The sequence below is a fragment of the Hypanus sabinus genome, chromosome 29 (assembly GCF_030144855.1).
Source record: "Hypanus sabinus isolate sHypSab1 chromosome 29, sHypSab1.hap1, whole genome shotgun sequence".
In the NCBI taxonomy this organism is placed as follows: Eukaryota; Metazoa; Chordata; class Chondrichthyes; order Myliobatiformes; family Dasyatidae; genus Hypanus; species Hypanus sabinus.
Window position 1 is genome coordinate 7,055,706 of NC_082734.1, and position 22,836 is coordinate 7,078,541.

The 22,836-nt window shown below is 39.3% G+C and overlaps 1 protein-coding gene across 17 annotated transcripts in view; it reads left to right on the top strand.

The window, feature by feature from the left end:
- LOC132382929 (activating transcription factor 7-interacting protein 1-like) overlaps positions 1–22,836 on the top strand; it is a 154,910-nt gene that overhangs the window by 112,862 nt on the left and 19,212 nt on the right. For all 17 annotated transcript variants that reach the window (XM_059953513.1, XM_059953516.1, XM_059953518.1 and 14 more), the window contains one exon: positions 2,281–2,372. In XM_059953513.1, the coding sequence (XP_059809496.1) occupies positions 2,281–2,372 (92 nt within the window). The remainder of the gene's footprint in view (positions 1–2,280; positions 2,373–22,836) is intronic.

Genomic DNA, 22,836 nt, shown 5'->3' on the forward strand with positions numbered 1-22,836 from the left:
CAAAGATCTGTGCTGAAACCTCTGTTTTGTGATGTATATAAATGACCTGGATAAGAATGTAGATGTGGGTTAGTAAGTTTGAGGATAATACCAAGATTGATGGAGTTGTGGATAGTGTGAAAGACTGGTGAAGTATACAGCATGATATAGATGAGTTGCAGATATGGATAGAGAAGTAGCAGATGTAATTTAACCCAGATAAATGTGGTTTAATGTGGCAAGACCCTTAACGGTGTGGCTGAGCTGAGAGATCGTGGGGTCCAAGTTCATAGCTCCTTGAAAGTGGATACACAAGTCAATAGGATCATTGAGAAGGCTTCTGAAATGCTTGCTTGTATTAGTCAAGGCATTGACTTTAAAAGTCAAGAGGATATGTTGCAATTTTATCAGACTCTGGTGAGGCCTCATCTAGAGCATTGCATACAGTTCAGGTTGTGCCTCTGCAGGAAGGATGTTCAGGCTTTGGAGAGGGTACAGAAAAGGCCTACCAGGATACTGCCTAGTTGGACAAAGTTGGGCTGCTTCTTTGAAGCAGCGGAGGCTGAGAGGAGATCTGATAGTTTAAAAGATTGAGAGGCATAGATAGAGTAGACAGGGAGTATCTTTTTCCGAGGGTAGAAATGCCTAATACCAGAGGGCATGCATTGCAGTTGAGAGTTCAAAGAGTATGTGAGAGGTAAGTTTTTTTTTCAGTGGTGGATGCCTGGAACGAGCAGCCTTGTATTGTGGTAGAGGTAAATAAATCAGGCTTTTAAGAAATGTTTGGATAGGCACAGGAATATGAGGAAGGTGGAGGGATATGGATGTTGTGTAGGTAGGAGGGATTAGTTTTGGGGTTTTTTTAAATTTAATTTTTAGCTGGTTCAACAGAACATTGTGGGCCAAAGGGCCAGTTCCTGTGCTGTACTGTTCTATGTTCTGTCGAATGTATTCAATCCAATCATCAGCCAACAATGTCACAAGAAGCTTGCTGGTTTATTTACCAGTTTATACAGAACTGATTTCTGGTGAGGACCAAGATTTTTCTCATGTTTAAGTGAAAACTCAGTTCAGGGATCCCCACCCCATAATATGTAATTAGAAGATATTACTGCGTGTCCAGTATTGGATATCAGACAAGAAGTGTGATGAACTGATGTTGTTATGTGGTGTTGCTGTGCACAGTCAAGTGTTGACATATTTTTGAAAGCTGGCTTGCTTTTAGATAATGAAATTGAGAGTAACATGGGGGTGAGAAGCAGGAAGATATGGGCTGTTCCTTGCTGTTTTCCACAACTGAGCCGGGAACAAGCCATTCAAGGAGAACCTCAGGACTGTGCTAGATAGAGAAGAATAAAACAGGGAGGCAATCTCACTCACCTGGGCAATGGAGGAAGACCATGGCTTTGGTGAAGAAATCGCATGGCCATCACTACTAAAAGCTTGTGTTGATATGATAGAAGATTATAGACATGCTAAAATGGTATTGTGTACCACATCAGTTTAAAAGAAGTGATTTACTTACAGATTAGTGAGTTACACCTAGTAGAATAATACTTTGCACTATATGAGGTACTCTTTTAGTCCTGAAAAACAATATTTTGAGCTTTGTAGTTAAAGCTTTTAATCCCTGCAAATTCAAAAAGTAGAAAAGCTTGTAGAAAGCTACTTTGCATAACGACCTGTATTTAACGATGAACTAAAGTAAGTAAAACATAGCCCCTTCCTATTATCATGTGTGAGTTTAACAGAATCAATTCATTTAAATTTGAAAATAGAACCAATGTAACTCATTTAAATTTTCATTGAATTTGTCCCAGAAATCATGAAAGGAAGCATTTGATGTATGAGCTATCACCTTTTTGCAACTAGATATAAATTAGAAAAACTGCAGAAGGTGATGAAGATATGGACAGCCTATATTAATAGCAGCACGAATGACTAACTGATTTTTAAAGAGCGGGAATTGTGGTGTTTACTATATCAATCAAAACAAAGACAATTGAAAATGAGGTAGCAGAATCTAAAGGGCCAGTGCTTATGGTTTATGTGACAATTTCTAGATGCGTCATTGCCTTCTGTGGCAACTTTTTGTTGAGCTTTAATTGGCGTTGTAAGGAAAATATTTGTTCAAGTTGTTGGAGGTCATTTTAAAACTAGAATTGCACTTGCAACCAAGAAGAAAGATAAGTATTGTAGCAATTGTTGGGACAAAGATACTTTGAATGAAAATGACTTTAATCTTTCTATCATCCTTGTACCAAACTGAAATATTAATGAACTGCCTTTACTCATTAACAGAAAGTAGCCTCAGTCAGGCCACCCAGAGACATTCTACAGCGGTTCCAGGAGAGTCAACAGCCACCAAGAAGGCATCTCCTAGTGGCAACCAGGTGGGTGTAGCACATTTAACAGGACAATTTTTCGCATCATTGATAGCTCATTGAGTTGAGACTGCTGACCAGTGTGGCTAGTGGAATGGTACAGTTACTCCTGGCTGTTGTCTGTAAAGGAAGATGGTCAACCAGAATCTTCATATTGTTCCATTCTGAGGTTAGTTGGACGTGGACCTGCTTGCTCCGCTGGCCCACTAAGGAGTGATGTGCTCTTCAGGTTAACTTCTCCACAGTCAGTAAATTATAAAATAACCAAGCCTTTCATTGATAAATTTACTAAATCCACAAGGGATCTGATCTAAAGAGATGCCACAGCTTTTCACTGTCTTCATATCTTAAAATTTGAGATGCTAAATTGTAGACTTCCACAAACACTTAGAGGTGTGATGCAAAGGGAGTGCAGAAAGCCCTAAGTTGTGCATTTATAACTTCCCCTTGCCACAAAGAAGACAATTGTACAAACCATTGTTTATTTTAACAAAACCAGAAGGGTAAAATTTGTTAACAATTGTGCATTCTCTAAATAAACTGGAAAGATTCTCTGAATGAAACTAGAACAGCACAGCATAGTACGGCTCCATTCACTCCTCAAAGTTTGCGGCTGAAACATTTCCGAATGTTTCAACACAGTGGAAATTGTAATGTGATTAGCTGCTTTGCCTCAGAACAGCATTTAGTCTCCGCATACGGATGAAGCACATCAAAGTGCTGGCACACAAGTTGTTCAATCAGTCAAGGTTCATTTATCAAACATTGTAAGCCTTTTCCCATTTTTTATTACAGATTCTCTTCTCTACAGCAATAAATTTTTCCAGTTCTTCTAGAGAATACAGACATGATATGGATGTTTTCTTCCCCATTTGGAATAATGATTTCTCGGTAGCTGAAAGATTTGCCAGCTACGATAGAGATTTAGTGTTATTTTCCTTTTCCAAACTCAAATCCAATTTGGGTCTTCCTACTGTTTATTGAGTATGTAATGCCATGGTTTATAATGTGTTAAAGTGATTGGTTATTGGGGTGTGCGCTGTTGAATATTGGCACACCCTTGCGGAAACATTAATAATGAGCACCACCTGCTGGATAATTTGTTTTTCTAATATTTAAAGTATCATATCAAAAAATTACGTATTACTCCGCAATTCACAGCTGTCCGAAAAAACAGCGCCTCACTCCTCACTCTACACCTATGGCATTTTCGATGGCAGCACACTGCTCAGTTTTGAGGACCAATTGGCAGATGAACACGTTGCCAGTGATGCGCTTTTAGATGGAACCCAGCGGCATATTAGCGTGACGGAAGAGGATCTCATTGGTCTCGAGGAGGAACGCAATGAGAAGAACACTCGCAAGCAGACAGATTGGGCAGTGAATATCCTAAAACAGTGGCTCATTGAAAAGGGCAAAGATGATAAATTTGAAGCTATATCAGTGGAAGAACTTAATGGTATTTTGAGAGAGTTTTATGGCACAGTGAGGAATCATGATGGTAACACCTACAGTATCTCCAGTTATAAATCAATCCGAGCTGGTTTAAATAGGCACCTTAAGATGCCTCCTTACAGCCGGCAAATCTGCCTGATGCAAGATAAAGAATTCAGTGGTGCCAATAATGTGTTTCTCGGTGTGCTTAAGATACTAAGAAAGCAAGGGAAGGATGAAACAAATCACCACCCCCCTATTAACGCAGGTGACCTACGGAAGATCAGAACATCGGGGGTCCTCGGACTTCATACACCCCTAGCACTCGTGTACAAAGTCTGGTTTGACCTGCAGTTGCACTTTGCCAAGCGTGGGCGGGAAATCCTTAGGGACCTCCCTCCAAATGCTTTTGTTATTAAGCAAGACTCCAACGGACGGCGCTATGCAATGCTAAAATATACTGGGAAAAGCAGAGGCTGCGATGACCCTCTGAAGCTGGGTCGGATGTATGATATGCCAGGCGATGAAAACTGTCCAGTCACTTCACTTGAACTTTATATATCTAAGCGCCCACCTGACCCTCCTGCTTTTTACCTTCACCCTCTAAAATTAACACCAGAACAGTTACATGAGCAACCTGTCTGGTATAAGCGTGAGCCAATGGGGGTAAACTATCTGGGAAGCATGATGCCTAGGATCAGTATTGCTGCCAGACTCTCCCAGAGGTATACCAATCATTCGCTCAGAACCACTACCGTTCGTCTCCTGTGTGACGCGGGCCTTGGAGCACGGGAGATTATGGCACTTACCGGACACCGTTCAGAATCCAGTATTAGAAGCTACTGGGGAGCTGCTGAATTTCAGTACCGAGCCTGGTCAGACAATGCAGGATTCAACTCTGTTTACACAACTCCAAGCTCTGTAGTACATGAATCACAGCCAGGAACTTCATCTCCTGCAGGGAATGTAGCGGCATCAAATAGCAGCGCAGTGTCTGCGAAAAATAGCGGGATCTTCTTGCAAAACTGTGTCATAAAGCAGGAACCACTAACATGAACTGTATAGTACTATGAATGAAATTTAATAAATATACAAATATATGAAATCAGTAATGTACTATTTTAAAAGAATATATAATAGTTCTGAAATGGACAACTGAAAAGTATGATCATGTGCAATTTCAGTGTTGTATTTAATTTTTAACTGAAGGAGACTAGTTCTTTAAATTGAGCTTTTGATCAATAGAGGTTGGCTGTTTTATATATAATTGGAAGTTACTTTAATGATTCTCAGCTTTGTCAGATTTAACCTTGAAGTATATTTTGTCTGTTAAAGCTCTGATTTTTAAAAGAAGTTGGGAATCCACACTGGTTTTGAAAATGGCTACACTGTGGGTTCAAAAGTTTACAATGTGGAGACTGCAGACTTGAGGGGTAGAGATCTAAAAAAGCAGCACCTAGGCTTTGCTGTTCCACCAGAGCTTCTGAAATTGTTACAGCCTTTGTTACTGCACTGATCAAAATGCAGAATATCAATTCCAAATGGTACTTAATGGACAGACCTGCATTAAAATTGTTTTAATTATAAAACTTCTGAGAAGGTAAATCAGAAACTGATCTCATGCCAATAAAAGTACAATATGTGGTTTCAATCATATCAGTTTGAATCTGATATCAAATACCAGTCCTTTCGTAGTGTTAATTGTACAATAATGGTTGTATATGTCCATACAACACTTGGATTGTATGCACTTCCAACACAACCTTGCATCACATTAGTTAGGACACGCATTTAAACTAACGTCCTTGCTTGATATGAGATACTGTTGTTTAAACTCCCGTGTGTAGCCTATATTGTAGGAGACTTTCTTGGAGTCTTATTGTAGCTGTCCTTGCAATAGACTGAGGGGCACTTTCATCTAATGGGATTGGGGGATAGAATCCTTTTCTATCAGTGGCTCTTGAATAAATAAAATGTATATATCTGCCTCAGTTTCCTTTAGTTGCTATAAATGCTGCTGAAATAGAGGTATTCTCATTTGAACTAGCAAGATGAAGTCTGTGTTGGGAGGATAAAACTAGTTTCAGTTTTTCTTTATTTTATAAAATCCATATAATTTGTAACTAATTTATCTACAAATTTATATCAAAGCTAAAATAAGGTAGAGGGTGATTTTTAAAGAGGTGTGGGAATTAAGAGACACGTGAGATCACGTACTTTTATGTATTCAGCTCTTTAAAAGGAGTGGGTTGGATTGATACAATGGCCACAGAAGCATGTTGTTGGATCCTTGGTTTTTATTTTAAACTGAGGTATAGAATACTAAAACACAAAATCTTTCCAAATTACTTGTTCAGCCGTGGCCGAAGTATCTAGTTTTTGGGTATCCACTTTTGCTGACAATGTGAAGCCCTTAAATATAGTTTTGGAGAAATTTGCATTATATCAAGTATAAAATACTGCAGAAGCTAGTACTATTCTCATTAGAGTAGAAATAGTTAAGTGAGTATTTGTGCTCAAAGTTAAAAGGGGTTTTAGTGAAGTGAACAAAACTGCTTCCTTTAAGGGGCAGTAACAAGTAGACACTAATATAACTTAGTTGGCAAATAAATTGTATTTTTTTAATGCAGCAGGTTCTATGGTTCAGGTGAAGGCTGGTATAAGCTATGAAATGAATAATTCTCATTGCCTACCTGCAAGTTTCACTAAGCAACACCAATAATGTGTTTTAAATCATTTCAGATTATTTTTTGAACTGGCAACAATTAAATATTACCCTACATTTTATGTGACAATCAATGGAGGCTAACAATCTTGAATGTTAGCAACTTCCCCATATAATGCAAACTCCATCTTTATCCAGTGAGATTATATTTCTTTAGCTATTTGACACCTTTTCCAGGTTTATTTTAAGATAATTATTCTGTAATAATTATAAAATAATTATTGTTGCAAAACTTGTCAAATCTGTAAAAATATACTCACTGTTTTAAAGGATTAACTATTTAAGCTGCACTGTTATATGTAACAGTCTTTAAATGTAATTAGTGTTGACAGTTGGGTTCTGATTGAATATACAGTGGATTCTAGATAATTGGGTCATCAGTTAATTGGGGCAACTCATAAAGAACAAAAACTCTAATTGAGAAAATAGCCAGGATTCCCTTTGTTTATTTGGGACACTATTCACTTAATTGAGAAAGGAGACTAATGCTGAACAGTTCCTAACTAGCATCAGTCGTGTGCACTTTTGTGGCGATTAGACACTGCACCTTGCATGGAGTGAACACTTTTTAGATAGTGCCAGTTGCGTGTGCTTGTGATATGTTATCCATTTGGGCCAAGGGACACCGATTCAAAAAGCAGTGATTTTTGATAATTCTGTTTTATATTTTGACTTTAAAAAATTTCAGACTCTTGCCAAGATGGCACGAAAAGATTTGACACTAGCCGAAAAAGTTACCCTACTGGATCAAATTAAAAGTTATCCGCCTAACACCACTTATCGTCGGCTGGCGGAGATAACTGGAGTGCCAAAATCTACGATTGCACGCTTGATACTTCAGCAAGATAAACTGCGAGAATGGGCATTACGTGAGGGTCAACAGGGAACATCCCAAAAACGAAAGCGTGAAAGTAAGGATCCAAATGTTGAAGAGGCCCTCAATCAGTGGTTTTCCATTGTGACTGGTCGAGGCGTACGTGTCAGTGGACCAATGTTAAAAAATGTGTCAGAGGAGTTAGCTAAGAAGCTGGGACACAAAGATTTTAAAGCAACAGATGGTTGGTTGTTCCGATGGAAACGTAGGCACCACATTAAATTCAAGAAAGTACAAGGCGAGAAAGATGGTGCTGATTCTGTAAGTGCAGAAACATGGAAATCTACAAAATTCCCTGAAGGTTTGGAGGATGCAGTCATCGAAAGCATTGTATCTTAACACCAAAGCAGGAAATATGAAGACAAGGAAAATGATGAAGATGATACATCTGAACTTGAACTCGTGACTATATAGAATAATAGGAAATCTATTGTTAGATTATGACATTGCTTCATACAGGAAGGCAGTGAAGCCAGTCCATTATCTGCACTTGGTTGTCTGTGTTGATTTTGATCATTTATAGCCCATCAAAAGAACAGCAGCATACACTGGATCCTCCAATCGATAACTATTAGGAACTAATACATTTTATAGTACTGTAGTAGTATTGGTAGTGTTCTAATTTATCCTGCATTTCTTTTAAATGGATAATTTGTTATTCAGTTAAATGGTAGTTTGCCTTTTTTATATACATCTTAACTATTTCCATTGCTGGATTCTGACGCTTTTGATCCAAGGTTCTTTCGGAGGTCAAAAAAGAGGCATAAAACTTGTTGCTTCACAATCATTTTATTAAACACTAATAGAACAAAGAGAATTGAAAACGAGAAGTAGTGAGAGGCTAGTAGAGGAAGGGAAAGAAGAAGCAAAGAAAAGAAGATGGTGAGTCAATGTGCTCAGCCCTTATTTCATTCAAATTTGTAAATAAGAGTTGGCCAATCAGTTAAGTCCTATCAAATAATTCAATACCAAAGAAAATTCCAGAAAGAGGCAGAACTTGGAAATAGACTGAACAATTACATGTATATAGGTAATTATATACAATACAAGCAGGCAAACATTGTTAAACTGGAGAGAAAGTAACAATTATAGCGTCTAACGCCATGAAACTTTGCCTAATTGAGTTAAAATATACTGGGGTTCCCAATGTCTCCCAATTAACTGGATCCACTGTATATTAAATCATACTCAAGGGGAACTGGAGTGATAAGGCTGAGGATGGGGTTGTTGATTTACAAACAGGCAATGTGTAGTGAGACTGCTAGCAAAGAGGCTGATGATAGGGTAGAATTACAGTGAATAGGATTAGCTGCAACGTAAAAGAGAACAATATTGAAAAGGGTGATGAACATAGGTTTAGAAGTGTTACCTTTGAATGCTTTGCAGTATACAGAATAAGGCAGATGAAACTTGTAGCACAGATACAGATTGGCATGTATGACATCGTGGGCATCACTGAATCATGGCTGAAAGAAGATTATAGCTGGGAGCTTAACATCTAAGGATAGACATTGTATCAAAAGGGCAGACAGATAGGCAGAGGGGGTGGTGTGGCTCAATGAAATCAAATCCTTAGAGGGTGACATGGAATCGGAAGGTGTGGAATCCTTGTGGGTAGAGCTAAGAAATTTGCAAGGGTAAAAAGACACTGATGGGTTTTATATACAGGCCTTTGAAGAGTAGCCAGGATATGTGCTACAAATTACAATGGGAGATAGAAAATGCATGTCAGAAGGATAATGTTAGGATAGTCATGAAGGATTTCAATATGCAGATAGATTGGGAAAAATCAGGTTGGTGCTCAGTACCAAGAGGGAGAATTTGTAGAATGCCTACAAAATGGCTTTTTGGAGCTGCTCGTGGGTGAGCACACTTGGGGATCAGCTAATCTGGATTGGGTGTTGTGTGATGAACTGGATACTTTAAGGTAAAGGAACCCTTAGGCGGCATATATTGAATATCTATTATATATGATAGAATTCACCCTGAAAATTGAGATTTACAGTAGAGTAAAGGAAATTACAGGGGCATGAGGGAGGAGCTAGCCCAAATTGATTGGAAGGGGACACTAGCAAGGATGACATCAGAGCAGCAATGACTGGAGTTCCTGGGAGCAATCCAGATGGCACAGGATAGATACATCCCAAAGAAGAAGTGTTTTAAAGGCAGAATGACACAATCATGACTGACAAAGAAGAGTCAAAAGCCAACATGAAAAGCATATAATGGAACAAAAATTAGTGTGAAATTACAGGATTGGGAGGCTTTTAAGAACCAACATTAGACAACTTTAAAACAAAGTCATAAAGAGGGACGTGCAGGTAAGCTAGCCAATAATAATAGCTCAAATATGATGGCAAAATATAGTATTACTGGTAAGACTCTCGGCAGTGTGGAGGATCAGAGGGATCTTGGGTCCAAGTCCATAGGATGCTCAAAAGCAGCTGCACAGGTTGACTCTGTGGTTAAGAAGGCATACGGTGTATTGGGCTTCATCAATCGTGGAATTGAATTTAGGAGCCAAGAGGTATTGTTGCAGCTATATAGGACCCTGCTCAGACCCCACTTAGAGTACCGTGCTCAGTTCTGGTCGCCTCACTACAGGAAGGGTGTGGAAGCCATAGAAAGGGTGCAGTGGAGATTTATAAGGATGTTGCCTGGATTGGGGAGCATGCCTTATAAGAATAGGTTGAGTGAACTTGGCCTTTTCTCCTTGAAGCGACGAAGGATGAGAGGTGACCTGATAGAGGTGTATAAGATGATGAGAGGCATTGATCATGTGGATAGTCAGAAGTTTTATCCCAGGGCTGATATGGTCGCCACAAGAGGACACAGGTTTAAGGTGCTGGTGAGTAGGTACAGAGGAGATGTCCTGGGTAAGTTTTTTACTCAGAGAGTGGTGAGTGCGTGGAATGGGCTGCTGGATTCTGGCATGGTTCCAGAAGACTGGAAAATTGCAAATGTCACTCCACTCCAAAAAGGGAGGCAGGCACAAGAAAGGAAATTTTAGGCCAGTCATCCTGACATCGTAGGTTTGGAAGATGTTGGAGTCCATTGTCATTAACATGACCTCCCTTCACAGTTTGCTTTTATTCTGTGGTTCCCAACATCTTTTCCTATCCAGTAGAATCTTTTCCCAAAACCTGACAGGACATTTTGAAATTGCTCTGGCTGCCACCCAGCTGATTAATCATCAGCTACTTTTTTTTTAATGTGTTCCTTGCAACTGTATTCAGAAGCTGGTGCTCATGTAGAAAGCTTTTTCCACACCTGAACTCCACATTTCCTTTATTTGTTGATTACTATGCAGCCAGTACTAGAGCTGTTCCTACATCATTGGAGAATGTTGAGGTCTTGTTTCCATATCCACACTTCTCCAAGTTGTGTATTTGCAGCATTCATTTTTGCTTTGCAGTTTAAACTTTAGGGTTGGCTCTGTTAAATTAATGCAGCCCAACTTTATAGTTTTACTGTTAACTTTGATTCTGTAGGTTTTTTGTGATTTTATGTATTTATTTGTTTATTTAAAGATGTTGTGTGGAATAGGACCTTCCCGTCTTTGAGCCACGCCACCCACCTATTTAACCTTAGCCTTATCAGGGGATAATTTACAATGACCAGTTAATCTACTTAACCGGTATGTCTTTCGAATGTGGGAGGAAACCCACGCGCATACTGGAGGAAATGTACAAATTTGCTGAAAGAGGACGCCGGAGTTGAACACCAAACTCCAATAGCCTGAACTGTAATCACGTTGCGCTAGCTGGTATGTTATGAAACCTATACACAATTTATTCCAGCTAAACATCACCAAATGTATCACACTAGAAATTCAGTATCTTAACTCCTGTTGAGCCCCAGTCTGTAAAATCCATCTTGGCATCCTTCACTGCCTTGTGTTAGTTTTAGTAAACATATAAGAGGATTAACTTCTACCTCCCATCAGTGTCTGTACCCATTCTTGCTCCCCCTGCACCAAATGACTTGTTCAAACTTGTTATTGCTTTAAACTCAACTACTACATTTCTTTTCCGATGAACACCAAATAGTACAAAAGCCCCAAAATTATAGCAGCCCCTATTTTTGTTCAAAGATCTTTTCCCACGTAACGTTTCCCACTTGCCTTATGCCATGATTGTTGCTGTGGCTTACCTTACAACCTCATTGAGCCTCTTGTTCTATCATTCACAAAAAATATCCTCCACTAATTGTACCAAGTGAGTTAAGAGCTTTGTCCCGTGCAAACAAAATTGTGTAAGTTGATTTATTTTTCCATCCTCACATTTAATGACCCCTGTAAACCTTCAGTTTCTTCCTTAGTGTGCTATTGTTTCCCTGCCATGGAATGTTTTGGAAACTTAGTGCTCAGGTCTAATATGTATGTGCAGATGGTTCTACCTGTTAGTAGTTCTCTACGCAGGAGTTTTCCATATTACTTCAGTACGTGTACAGGTAAATTGAAAGATGTAATTGAGCTAGAGAGGGCACAGAAAATATTCAAAGTTGCTTGGGCAGGAGGGTTTGAGTTACAAGGAGAGATTGGAAAGACTGGGACAGTTTTCCTTGGAGTGAACGAGGCAAGGACTGAGACATTTATACAATTATGAGAGATCGATAGTCATAGTCAGTTTCCCAGGGTAAGGGCATCTAAAATGAAAGAGTATACATTGAAGGAGAGGGGAAATATTTAAAGGGGATTTTAGGGTCAAATTTTTCTATACAGAGTGGTGGGTTTTATGGAATGAGCTGTGACAGGTGGTAATGGAAGCAGGTAAAACTACAATGTGTAAAATATATTTGGTAGATTACACGGATAAGCAGGATTTAAAATAATATCAGCCAAATACAGGAAAATGGAATTAATGTAGATAGACACCCAAGTTGGCATGTGGAGTTTGTGCTGAATGGACTGTTTCAGAGGTCTATAACTCTATGACTGACTTAAGCCCATCGCCGATCTTTGCAATGTCAGAGCAGAGCCACAGATTCCACAAAATTCATGCAGCCTTTTCTTTCTCTAACTCTGACTGAGCACTAGTCCTGGTCATGATCTACTTTTATACCCTTTAAGATTCCTTCAAAGCTTAACATAATTATCATCCTGGTACTTTTCCATCCCTTGGTTGTCCCAGCTGCGCTCCCTGATCTCTAACCTTCAGCCCAGATACATAATTTAGGAAAACAAAGACCAACAGAGTTTTAAGGGGGATCTTAATGATATGCATTCAAAATAGAGAAAAAAATATTGGTCAGTAAGAGGGAAAACAGGCTGTTACTGTCGTGGTTTCTTGTGCCCCACAAAGGACCAGGAGACGCAGAAGATTCTTCAAGAAGTGTTAAACTTTAATTTGCAAATCAAAGCTGAGACAGTCAGTGAGCTAATCGCTGATTGCCCACCAATCCTTGTGCTTAGTATTTTCTATAGCAATCTCCTAGTTTAGTTATATTAGCATATCCAATTGGTCTACAGTTGCGTGTCACCAGTATATCAGCTCCCAACTTCCCACTATTGTTTCTACCCATTAACTTAAATCATGTTCTAATCTACTTTTTGGGCCATGTGTTACCTCATCCCTGGCCACAGTTATCTCTTAGCTAGCCTCTCATTAACACACCATTATCTTCTTATTTGGCTACATTCTTAAGTCACTAATGTGTTCAATAGTACAGAGATTTCATTCTACTAAATTGGATACATACATAACAAATAGCAAACACAAAGCTGACTACATAGTTTTGGTTACACCTCTCATTAACACACCATTATCTTATTTGGCTACATTCTTAAGTCACTGATGTGTTCAATAGTACAGAGATTTCATTCTACTAAATTGGATACATACATAACAAATAGCAAACACAAAGCTGACTACATAGTTTTGGTTACACCTCTCATTAACACACCATTATCTTATTTGGCTACATTCTTAAGTCACTGATGTGTTCAATAGTACAGAGATTTCATTCTACTAAATTGGATACATACATAACAAATAGCAACCACAAAGCTGACTACATAGTTTTGGTTACACCTCTCATTAACACACCATTATCTTCTTATTTGGCTACATCCTTAAGTCACTGATGTGTTCAATAGTACAGAGATTTCATTCTACTAAATTGGATACATACATAGCAAATACAAAGCTGACTACATAGTTTTGGTTACACAGCAAACAGTGCAACTTTATACTCCAATATTACCACATTCCAACTTGACATCACTTTGTCTTCGAACTTACATTTTATTTCAGCAAGGAGGAATCACAATTTTCCTTACACCCCTAATGGGATATAGGCCACTGACAGCAGCTGGCCAGAGTCCTCTGTCCTGGGCCACTTTTTTAAGTTGTCCCCAGGTATAATCCATCTTATTGGTGTTCCCTTAACTCTCCCAGGGTTAAGGTCTTTGGAGTTCTGTTGGCATTTTTGTAGCTCTGGGTTTTTAACGGGATGGGATTGCTAACTCGCAGCTGGGCTTGAGAGAATCCGTGGCAGAGTTGTAACTCTATGAAGCTGTTATTATGGTGGTTGTCTGTCGTATCTGACGACGACAGGAAACCTGTGCTGGAGAGTTTTTAAAGTGGAAAAGCCATTGCACTGTGGCAGTTCCACTCTCGACATTGGAAGTCCGGGTCTAATGGTGCAAATAGTCGTCACAACTGGGGTCTTCCTTGGATGACCATTAGTTATACCTTGTCATATCCTTCGCTCACCACGGAGCGTTGCAGAACAACCGTAGTGGCCTTTGATCTCATTATAGATCTCATTCACCCAGGCTGCTGAAGTCGACTTCACATGCTAGATTAGGCACGTTCCTATTTAACTGCGAGCTGTCCTCATCTGGTTTAGCCCACCTGTCAAAATGGTGCGCCGGGGTGTGGCTACTGTCACATGCAAACGGCTACTTTGGAATCAGGATTAATATCACTGACATGTCATGAAATTTGTGGTTCTGCAGCAGCGGTACATTGCAATACATAATAAAAACTATAAATTACAATTAGTATATATAAAAAGGGAAATTAAATAAGTAGTGAAAAAAGAGAAGGAAAGAAAAACAAAATTCTGAGGTAGTGCTTGGAGCCATACATGAGAGCTCAATGTCCAAAGGGGCCCAAAGGTGAATTAATGAGCTGCCCCAGAATGGACACAACAAGCCCCTTCATTAGAGGTGCTACCCTTCCTTAGACACCTCAGTGAACCTATTAATAAATGCTTCATAATTTACAGCTCCCAACTACATTAACAATTTAACATCTCACTGTACTTCAGCAGAGATAGTGCTACATTAATAGCCATTGACTTGCCACTATCAGTCAGTATATGTTCTAATTAAAATACACAGGAAACAGAAAAGGCTTGTTTAAGGGGCTTTTAGAGAAGCTATTATAAAGTTCTTGATGTCAGAAGGTTAATACATGTAATTGGTTCTGAGAAGAGTAACAAAAGGGGGAAAAATCAGTTTCAGTTTACAATGATTGGATATGAATATGCAAGTTGTGTCAATCACAGAATGCTCACTTGTGTTGAAGTTTTGATCCAGGTATGTGTACTTAGAAAGCAGGAAGGTTTTAGCAAGATTATACAAATGTTGGAAATGTTTGACAGATGTGTTGACACTATACTGCAAAATCATTGTATTGTGTGATGAGGTTTAAGAATGTGGACATTTTGTATTGTGTAATATGAAATGAAGGAATTGTAAAATACAAGTGATATTGTAGATCATATCCACTGAGGTGGTATTGGCTTGTTGAGCTAGTTCATTTGGCTCTATAACTTCATTTTTACTGCTCATAGCACATATAATTTGTTCATTTGTCTCCAAGCCTGAATTCAAGTCTAGAATTTTTTCTTTAAAATTAACCTGTGAAATGCTACCTCGGTCATCAAAAGCTCAAAGTCAGTAACATTCTGGAGTTAATACTGTAAACTGTTTTGTATTTTTTTTAATTTTGAGGTTCTTTAGTTATTGTCAGTTTCAAAATTGCAAACTAAAATAATGTAATATGATGTATTGTGATATCTTTTTCACCCTCAATAATGAGCAAGAAGGTGTATATTAGCCAGTAATGCACTGGTCAATCATTTCACTGTCTTCCCATGTAGTGTGCATTCCAGTTTTTTTTCTGAGCACAAGAAGGGTTAATGATGTGAGCAAAACATCTGTGCCTTAAAATTTGTTGGAAGGAAATTAATTTCAATATTGTCTTATCCAAAATAAAAATTGATATCCAGACAGAAAAACTTGTACGTATCAGTGAAGGAACTCTCCCAGAGTAAAGCCATCTTTAAAGCATATGGTGGTGTGTTTTAGGAGTAATCACAGCAGTAAGGCTTTTGTCAAAAGCCAATACAGTGCAATTTTACAAAAGGAAACACTTTGCACAAGTAGACTCAGCTCTATTTGTATTTTAGCCTAAAGTTGTGGCTAAGGTCATCAAAAGTAAATCTGCTGTGGCACGAATCTGGGGGAAATCCCCATAATCAATGAGTAAGACCATTCATTAACTCAAACTTGCAGATGACTGGGACACTTCCATGCAACTAAATGTAAAAGAGGAAAAAGCTAAATTTAAGACTCTAAAATTTGTATAATAAAATGGATCCCAGTTGTTTATTTAGTGATACAGTTTGGAATAGGCTTATCAGCCATGCCGCTCTGACAACCCCAGCTTAACCTTAACATAATCACAGGACAATTTACAATGACCAGTCAACCTACCCAGTACATCACTGGACTGTGGGAAAACCCTGAGCACCTGCGGGAAACCCACGTTCTATGGGGAAGACGTACAGAGACTCCTTACAGAGAATGCCTGAATTGAACTCTGAACTCGGTGACAACCCAAGCTGCAATAGAGTGTGCTAACCGCAGTGCTACCGAGGTGCCCAATCAGATGATAATATTAACATGCAGCTTACTAAGTTCTGTAAACAAAGCTGTTGTCTTGAGGGGGGAATATTCCTTTTGGAATTCACTCTGTTGTGTTCTAGGTGGGCTTGTATTGATTTATCGTGGCACTTTTATAATTTAGGATGGAATCCCAACCTTGACTTTGACAGATTCCTTTTTTGAGACAAAATAGTTGTGTAGTTTGAGCTAATGTGACAGTCAGATGCTATTTAGAAAGAAATTAAAAAGCATGTGACTTCTTGTATGTTAAAGTCTGTATAGCCTAAACTCCTTTTTACCCCAAAATAATGACTTAGAATTGAAAGGGATTTTGTAATAGACTATTCTGACCGCTAAATTACAAGGCTTCAACAGTCTACCATGCCCAAGAGGGGAAAAGATTACAAAATCAAGATTTGAGTCAATACAATTCTCTTTTTTTTTAAAGATTCCTAGATGAATGGGATGTAAAGAATATCTATACAAAATGTACAAAAAAATATACACCTTCCAGTTCCTTATTGCTATTATATAACGCCGAGGAGCATTTGTTGTAGTATTATTCTTGTTGTTTGCATACTTGAGAATTTTCATTCAGTCTGTGGTGGGTGCATGTGACAGTGAACTGGGCAAAGGCTGCTGATAATTATGTTGTAATGCCTGGTAATTGCTAAGCTACCACAGTTTAATGTGTTTTTAAGTTTGAATGGCATTGCCTGTGATTAACCTGTTTCAAGGTTATCGGTGGATAACCCAGAATGTTGTGGACCCGGAATACTGGCAAAGGCCAGTCTAGAACCAGTGTGGCTCCAATGTAAACTCTTTTTCTTGTCTTTCTTTCTGAAATGGACCCAGCAGGTGGCGCTCGTTTTTAAAACTTAAGGAGAACAATGCATTGTCCTGAGCAATGCACATGTTCTAACCATTCAGTCTTTGCACATATGACCATGGCGTTATATAATAATAATACTGTTGTCAATACTGTATTCTTTACAAATATGATCATAAGTTTGAGAAATGAAGAGTTAATTATGTATGAAAAGAAATTGACGCATGTTTTGTAGTGGAATTGGAATAGGAACTACAGTATAATTCAATGAATTATTTACAGTGAAATAACTTATCAAAACATTGTGGATGTTTTTCAAAATGTGAAACTCAACAGTATGAAGGCTTTAACTCTCCCTTCTCTTGGAGTGGAAGAAAGCTCTTCACCGATCAGTAATATTGACGTTCAGTATTAAGAGGGAACGAGAATAAAATGCAAGGTTTGCAATTGGCTGAGTAGGGATGTTTGATTCTTGGACGCTGTTATTTTGTCCCAAAGGAATGTTTCAGCTGGAATGCATCTCAAAAGACTTTTAAACCTAAATAGCCAGTAGAAGATTGTGTAACCTCACAGTTTGATCTTGGGTATTGAGTTGACTGTCAATTCAGTTTTGATTGGTATTTGTCCCTCTGGTCTGTAATGCACACTATAGCTTTAATGTGAACGCTGTATATTGGCTACCACTTTATGCTTTATTCGGCTATTTTGTCTTCTAATTGATGTTAATAGTAAGCTTCTGTGAAGCCATTCAAAAGTCATTAGATAATCTCAAATCCCAATTCAGTTCTTCCACCTATTAGTGACTTTTAATCTGTTTGAATCATTGTTGCAATTGAATGCTAAAAATGGGATGATATTATCAAGATGTTTCTGAACAATATGATCTCACCTTGGCCCACAACATTATTTTCTCTGTGCTGCCCAGCTTTAAAAAGGAATAGTTGAGTTAATCTTTGGTTACATGTGTATTCTAATCATTACATTTAACATGAGGTTTTGTAGCTGCCAGGCTGCCGGCTGTGCAATTGACACAACATCAGTGGAATTGGATGGCATTAATATTTCCTGTCAGTGACCCCAGTGGAAAAAGCTGCAAAGTGTCTAGCTGTTTCTTCACACTTCAGTCAGCTTTTGTCATTTCTCTTGTACACTTGGCACTATATGGTCTTTGTATTGTGTCTATAGTTGTCTTACTTCTTGCATTTGAATCTCCTTTTAATCCCTGTTCCACCCAGTCAGGCATTGCAGTTCCTCCTCAACTCGTCTTCCCACAACTAGTTGTATTATATGTTGTACTGACATTGTTTCTTCTGTGATCTTCTGTCTCCTTAATCTATCTCCTATCTTGCGCATAGGCTTTATCACTATCCTCCTTGTTATCATAAACTGTACATAGTTGTGTTTTCTGAGCGAATGTATTACACTGACCATATTGTACTCTGTCCCTCATCCACCATACCCAGACTGCTGAGGTTTTTTTTCCCCATTCATATTGTTTTGGTATCACAAAATTGTCATTGAGAAGATGCTTGTTGAGCTGTCTAGAGTCCCTGGAGTGTTTTTATCTATGGTGCTCTTACAATGCATGATAGTGATATAACCAAGTAAGTTCCAGGCCTTTTCAGAGATTAACTAAGAGTTGGCCACATTCCAGCTTTTTGGAACATTGGGAACTGGATGGCATCAACAACAACAAATCAATGGGATTCATTTTTTGTGGATAAATTATCAGAGTCAGGGTTGAACTTGTCTCTGAAATATTTGTCACTCCTCAGTATTACTAGTCCAGTAACATATTTGTACCGCTAGTGTACCTCTAAGTGATGTGCTTCAATGCTCGTAGCTACTCAGTAATCCGTATTTTGTTGTAAATCCTGTCACCGATGGAATTACAGAGTATCACTCTGCTCACAACATTTTCTAAATAAATGACGTTGCAACCCTTTACGGATTTTTAACTTTTTTGTTTTAGAAGTGTTCGATATTCTGTGATGCTTAATTGATGAAATGAAGGAAGTATTTTATTAATGTGGCAAAATATTCCAAAACACTGTAAATAAAATTTTATATTGAGTCACATTAAATTATTAGGACAGAGTTTTTAAAGTAGTAACTTCGGAGTAAGGGATGAAACAAGCTTAGAGAGGAAATTCCATTGCAAAGATCTTTGGGTGTTTGACCAATGGTGCTGAGCAGTTGAGATAGGGAAGCATCAATTCTCTGGAACTGGAGAAACATAAATATTTCAGTTAAGAGATATGTGGAAGCATAAAGAGCTTGGGAGAGCAAAGAAGAGAATTTTTAAATCAAGGCAACATCTACCTGGAGCCAGTACAACTTAGAAAGCATAGGTGTGTTAGAACACGTGTACAAAGGTTTTGGGTGATCTCAGTTTAATAAAATGTGGAACCAAAGTTCTGGCCAGAAGTTTATTAGAATGGCCAAGACTGAATGTAGCAATTGAGCATAGAGGCAGAGCCAGGCAATTTTAGGGAGGTCTTGGTGATAATGAAGCTATGGAGTCTTGGGTCAAAGTGACAAATAATCTCATTCAGTTTTTGATAGTTGCCAAATGTAGAGCTGGTGGCTAGGATCAGACTGGTAATCAGAATAATAATCTTTATTCAGTGGTCCCATTTAATATCAGAGAATTTGTTACAATATATTTAGTTCTTTTTCATCCTGGACTGGATAATGTGTTCAGTCTTATCATTTGGGACCTGATTTTTTTTTCTCTCTCTTTGCTAGGGATTAAATAAAGTTGTTGCTCATTACAGCCCAATCCTGTCCCATTCAAACTTGTTCCTCTAGAATTTCCTGGGTAGATACAAGAACTTTGATAATTTTTTCCTACCAGATTTAGGGGCCGTCTTACAAGCTGTGGCAGCCTTTCTACAGCCAGGGTTTAAAGTCCTCAGCACACATAGCCCTTGGATTGTAACCCTGTGCTTTAAAAATGTCTTTGTTTTCCCCTGAACTAATTTATAGATTTACCCTGAACATTTTACATAAATCGCTTTTGAAAACGATTTTGCTTGAGCTGATTTCCAGTGGAAATCCTGTCTGGTGAAAAAATTGACCTTGCTCTTAAGGTTATGCATGGGTTTCAGTTTCCCTACCCCATCCCACACACATGATAACATCTTTTAGCAGCATGGTGCTATTTCTAAATTGAAGGCAACACAAGCAACTCATGGAAGATGCTGGAGGAACTCAGCAAGTCAGGCAGCATCTATAGAAATGAATAAGCAGCCAACATTTCAGGCCAAGACCCTTCTTCAGGATACTTTTGTGATACGTCCATCATTGTTAATCCCAAAATTGGGTCCCCCACTGGCTCTAATTTTTCTGACTCACCATATTGATTTTCATATGCAGCACTTCTGCAGATTCATTGCACTTTTGCAGATTTGAGTCACTTCCAAACCTTGCAGTACCTACACTTGCTATATGACGACGTCGCTGAAGATTGTTCTATAACAATGTTTCTAGTCCAATTAGATTGCTTTTCTCAGAAAGAACTCAATTATCCAATGCTACAGTTTTTGTTGCTCCCTTGACCGTCTTAACTCCCCTGATTTCCCTTATTTCTTTCCCTTCACTCCATGGCAGCCTGAGTAGCCAGCATTGTCAGAGCTCCTTGCCTGTGCTGAAACATAGACCAGAGTCCAATTAGCAGCAGCTGTTCTTGAACTAGCCATCGTTTATGCTTGTAACAAGCTTAGAAGATGAAATAACAATTCCAACACCTCCCTCCCCTTTCTTGATCTTTCTGTCTCCATCTCTGGAGTCGGCTTATCTACTGATATCTACTTTCAGACTCTCACGGCTACCTGGACTATTCCTCTTCCCACCCTGTCTCTTGCAAAAATGCCATCCATCCCCTTCTTGCAATTCCTCCATCTCCACCGCATCTGTTCTCAGGATGAGGCTTTACATTCCAGGATGAAAGAGATGTCTTCCTTTTTTAAACAAAGGGGCTTCCCTTCCTCCACTATCTGATCTCAAAAAGTATCTCTCCCATTTCCTGCACATCTCCCTCACCCCATCCGCCCGCCCGGGATAGGGTTCCCCTTGTCCTTGCCTACCACCCCACCAGCTTCCAGGTCCAACGTATAATTCTCTGTAACTTACACCTCCAACGGGATCCCACCACCAAAGACATCTTTCCCTTCCCCCCCCCCCCACCTTTCTGTTTTCCACGGGGATCGCTCCCTACATGACTCCCTTGTCCATTTGTTCCCCCCCCCCCCCAATCCGTTACCACCGATCTCCCTCCCACCACTTATCCTTGTAAGCGGAACAAGTGCAACACCTCCCCTTACACTTCCTCCCCACCACCATTCAGGGCCCCAGACAGTCCTTCCAGGTGAGGCGACACTTCACCTGTGAGTTGGCTGGTGTGGTCTACTGCGTCCAGCGCTCCCGGTGTGGCCTTTTATACATTAGTGAGACCCAACACAGACTGGGAGACCGTTTCGCTGAACACCTACGCTCTCCGCCAGAGAAAGCAGGATCTCCCAGTAGCCACACATTTTAATTCCACGTCCTATTCCCATTCTGATATGTCTATCCATTGCCGCCTCTACTGTCAAGATGAAGTCACACTCAGGTTGGAGGAACAACACCTTATATTCCGTCTGGGTAGCATCCAACCTGATGACATGAACATTAACTTCCGTTAATGCCCCCCCCTCCCTTTCTTACCCCATCCCTGATTTATTTATTTCTCCCCCCCCCCTTTTTTTTCCCTCTGCCCATCGCTCTTTGCCTGTTCTCCGTCTCCTTCTGGTGCTCCCCTCCCTCGTTCTTTCTCCCTAGGCCTCCCGTCCTATGATCCTTTCCCTTCTCCAGCTCTGTATCCCTTTTGCCAATCACCTTGCCGGCTTTCAGCCTCACCACCCCCCCCCCCCCCCCTCCGGTTTTCTATCATTTCGGATTTGCCCCTCCCCCTCCTACTTTCAAATTTCTTCCTATCTTTTCCTTCAGTTAGTCCTGATGAAGGGTCTCGGCCCAAAACATCAACAGTGCTTCTTCCTATAGATGCTGCCTGGCCTGCTGCGTTCCACCAGCATTTTGTGTGTGTTGCTTGAATTTCCAGCATCTGCAGATTTTCTCATGTTGGATAACAGTTTCTTAGTGGGAGTTCCCTGTTTATTGACATTTTCTAATGATATTGTGGCAAAATCCACTTAATAAATCAAAACTCAGTGAAATCCAATTTTTAGCTAAAATCTCTGGGTTTTTACAGATAATTGTTTTAAATCTGACTCCTGGGTTACTTATCCATTCGTCATTAGTTTCTCTTTACTCCAGCGAAAGTATTAACAAGTCTAAACTCTCAAAAAATGTTCTGCACTATATTTTAAATCCATTTTAATTTATGTTCTGATAGATGTAGAGGCCTACTCTCTCGCTGCTCCAGTAGAGATTGGACAAAAATGACATTCTTCTATGCTGTAACCATTCTTAATCCTGTCTCCATTCCCCAATCCCCCATCCTAATATTCCTGCACCAGGCTAGAGAACACAAAAAAATGGGAGCAAGATTAGACCACTCGGCACCTCAAGCCTGCCCTGCTGCTTGGTATAATTGGAGTTGATCTCTACTGGCTTGTAATAAGGAAATTATGGTTGTTATAAGTAATAACCATAATTCCTCAATATTTCAAATATCAGTCTTTGCCTTAAGTTTATCTACTGATCACAGGT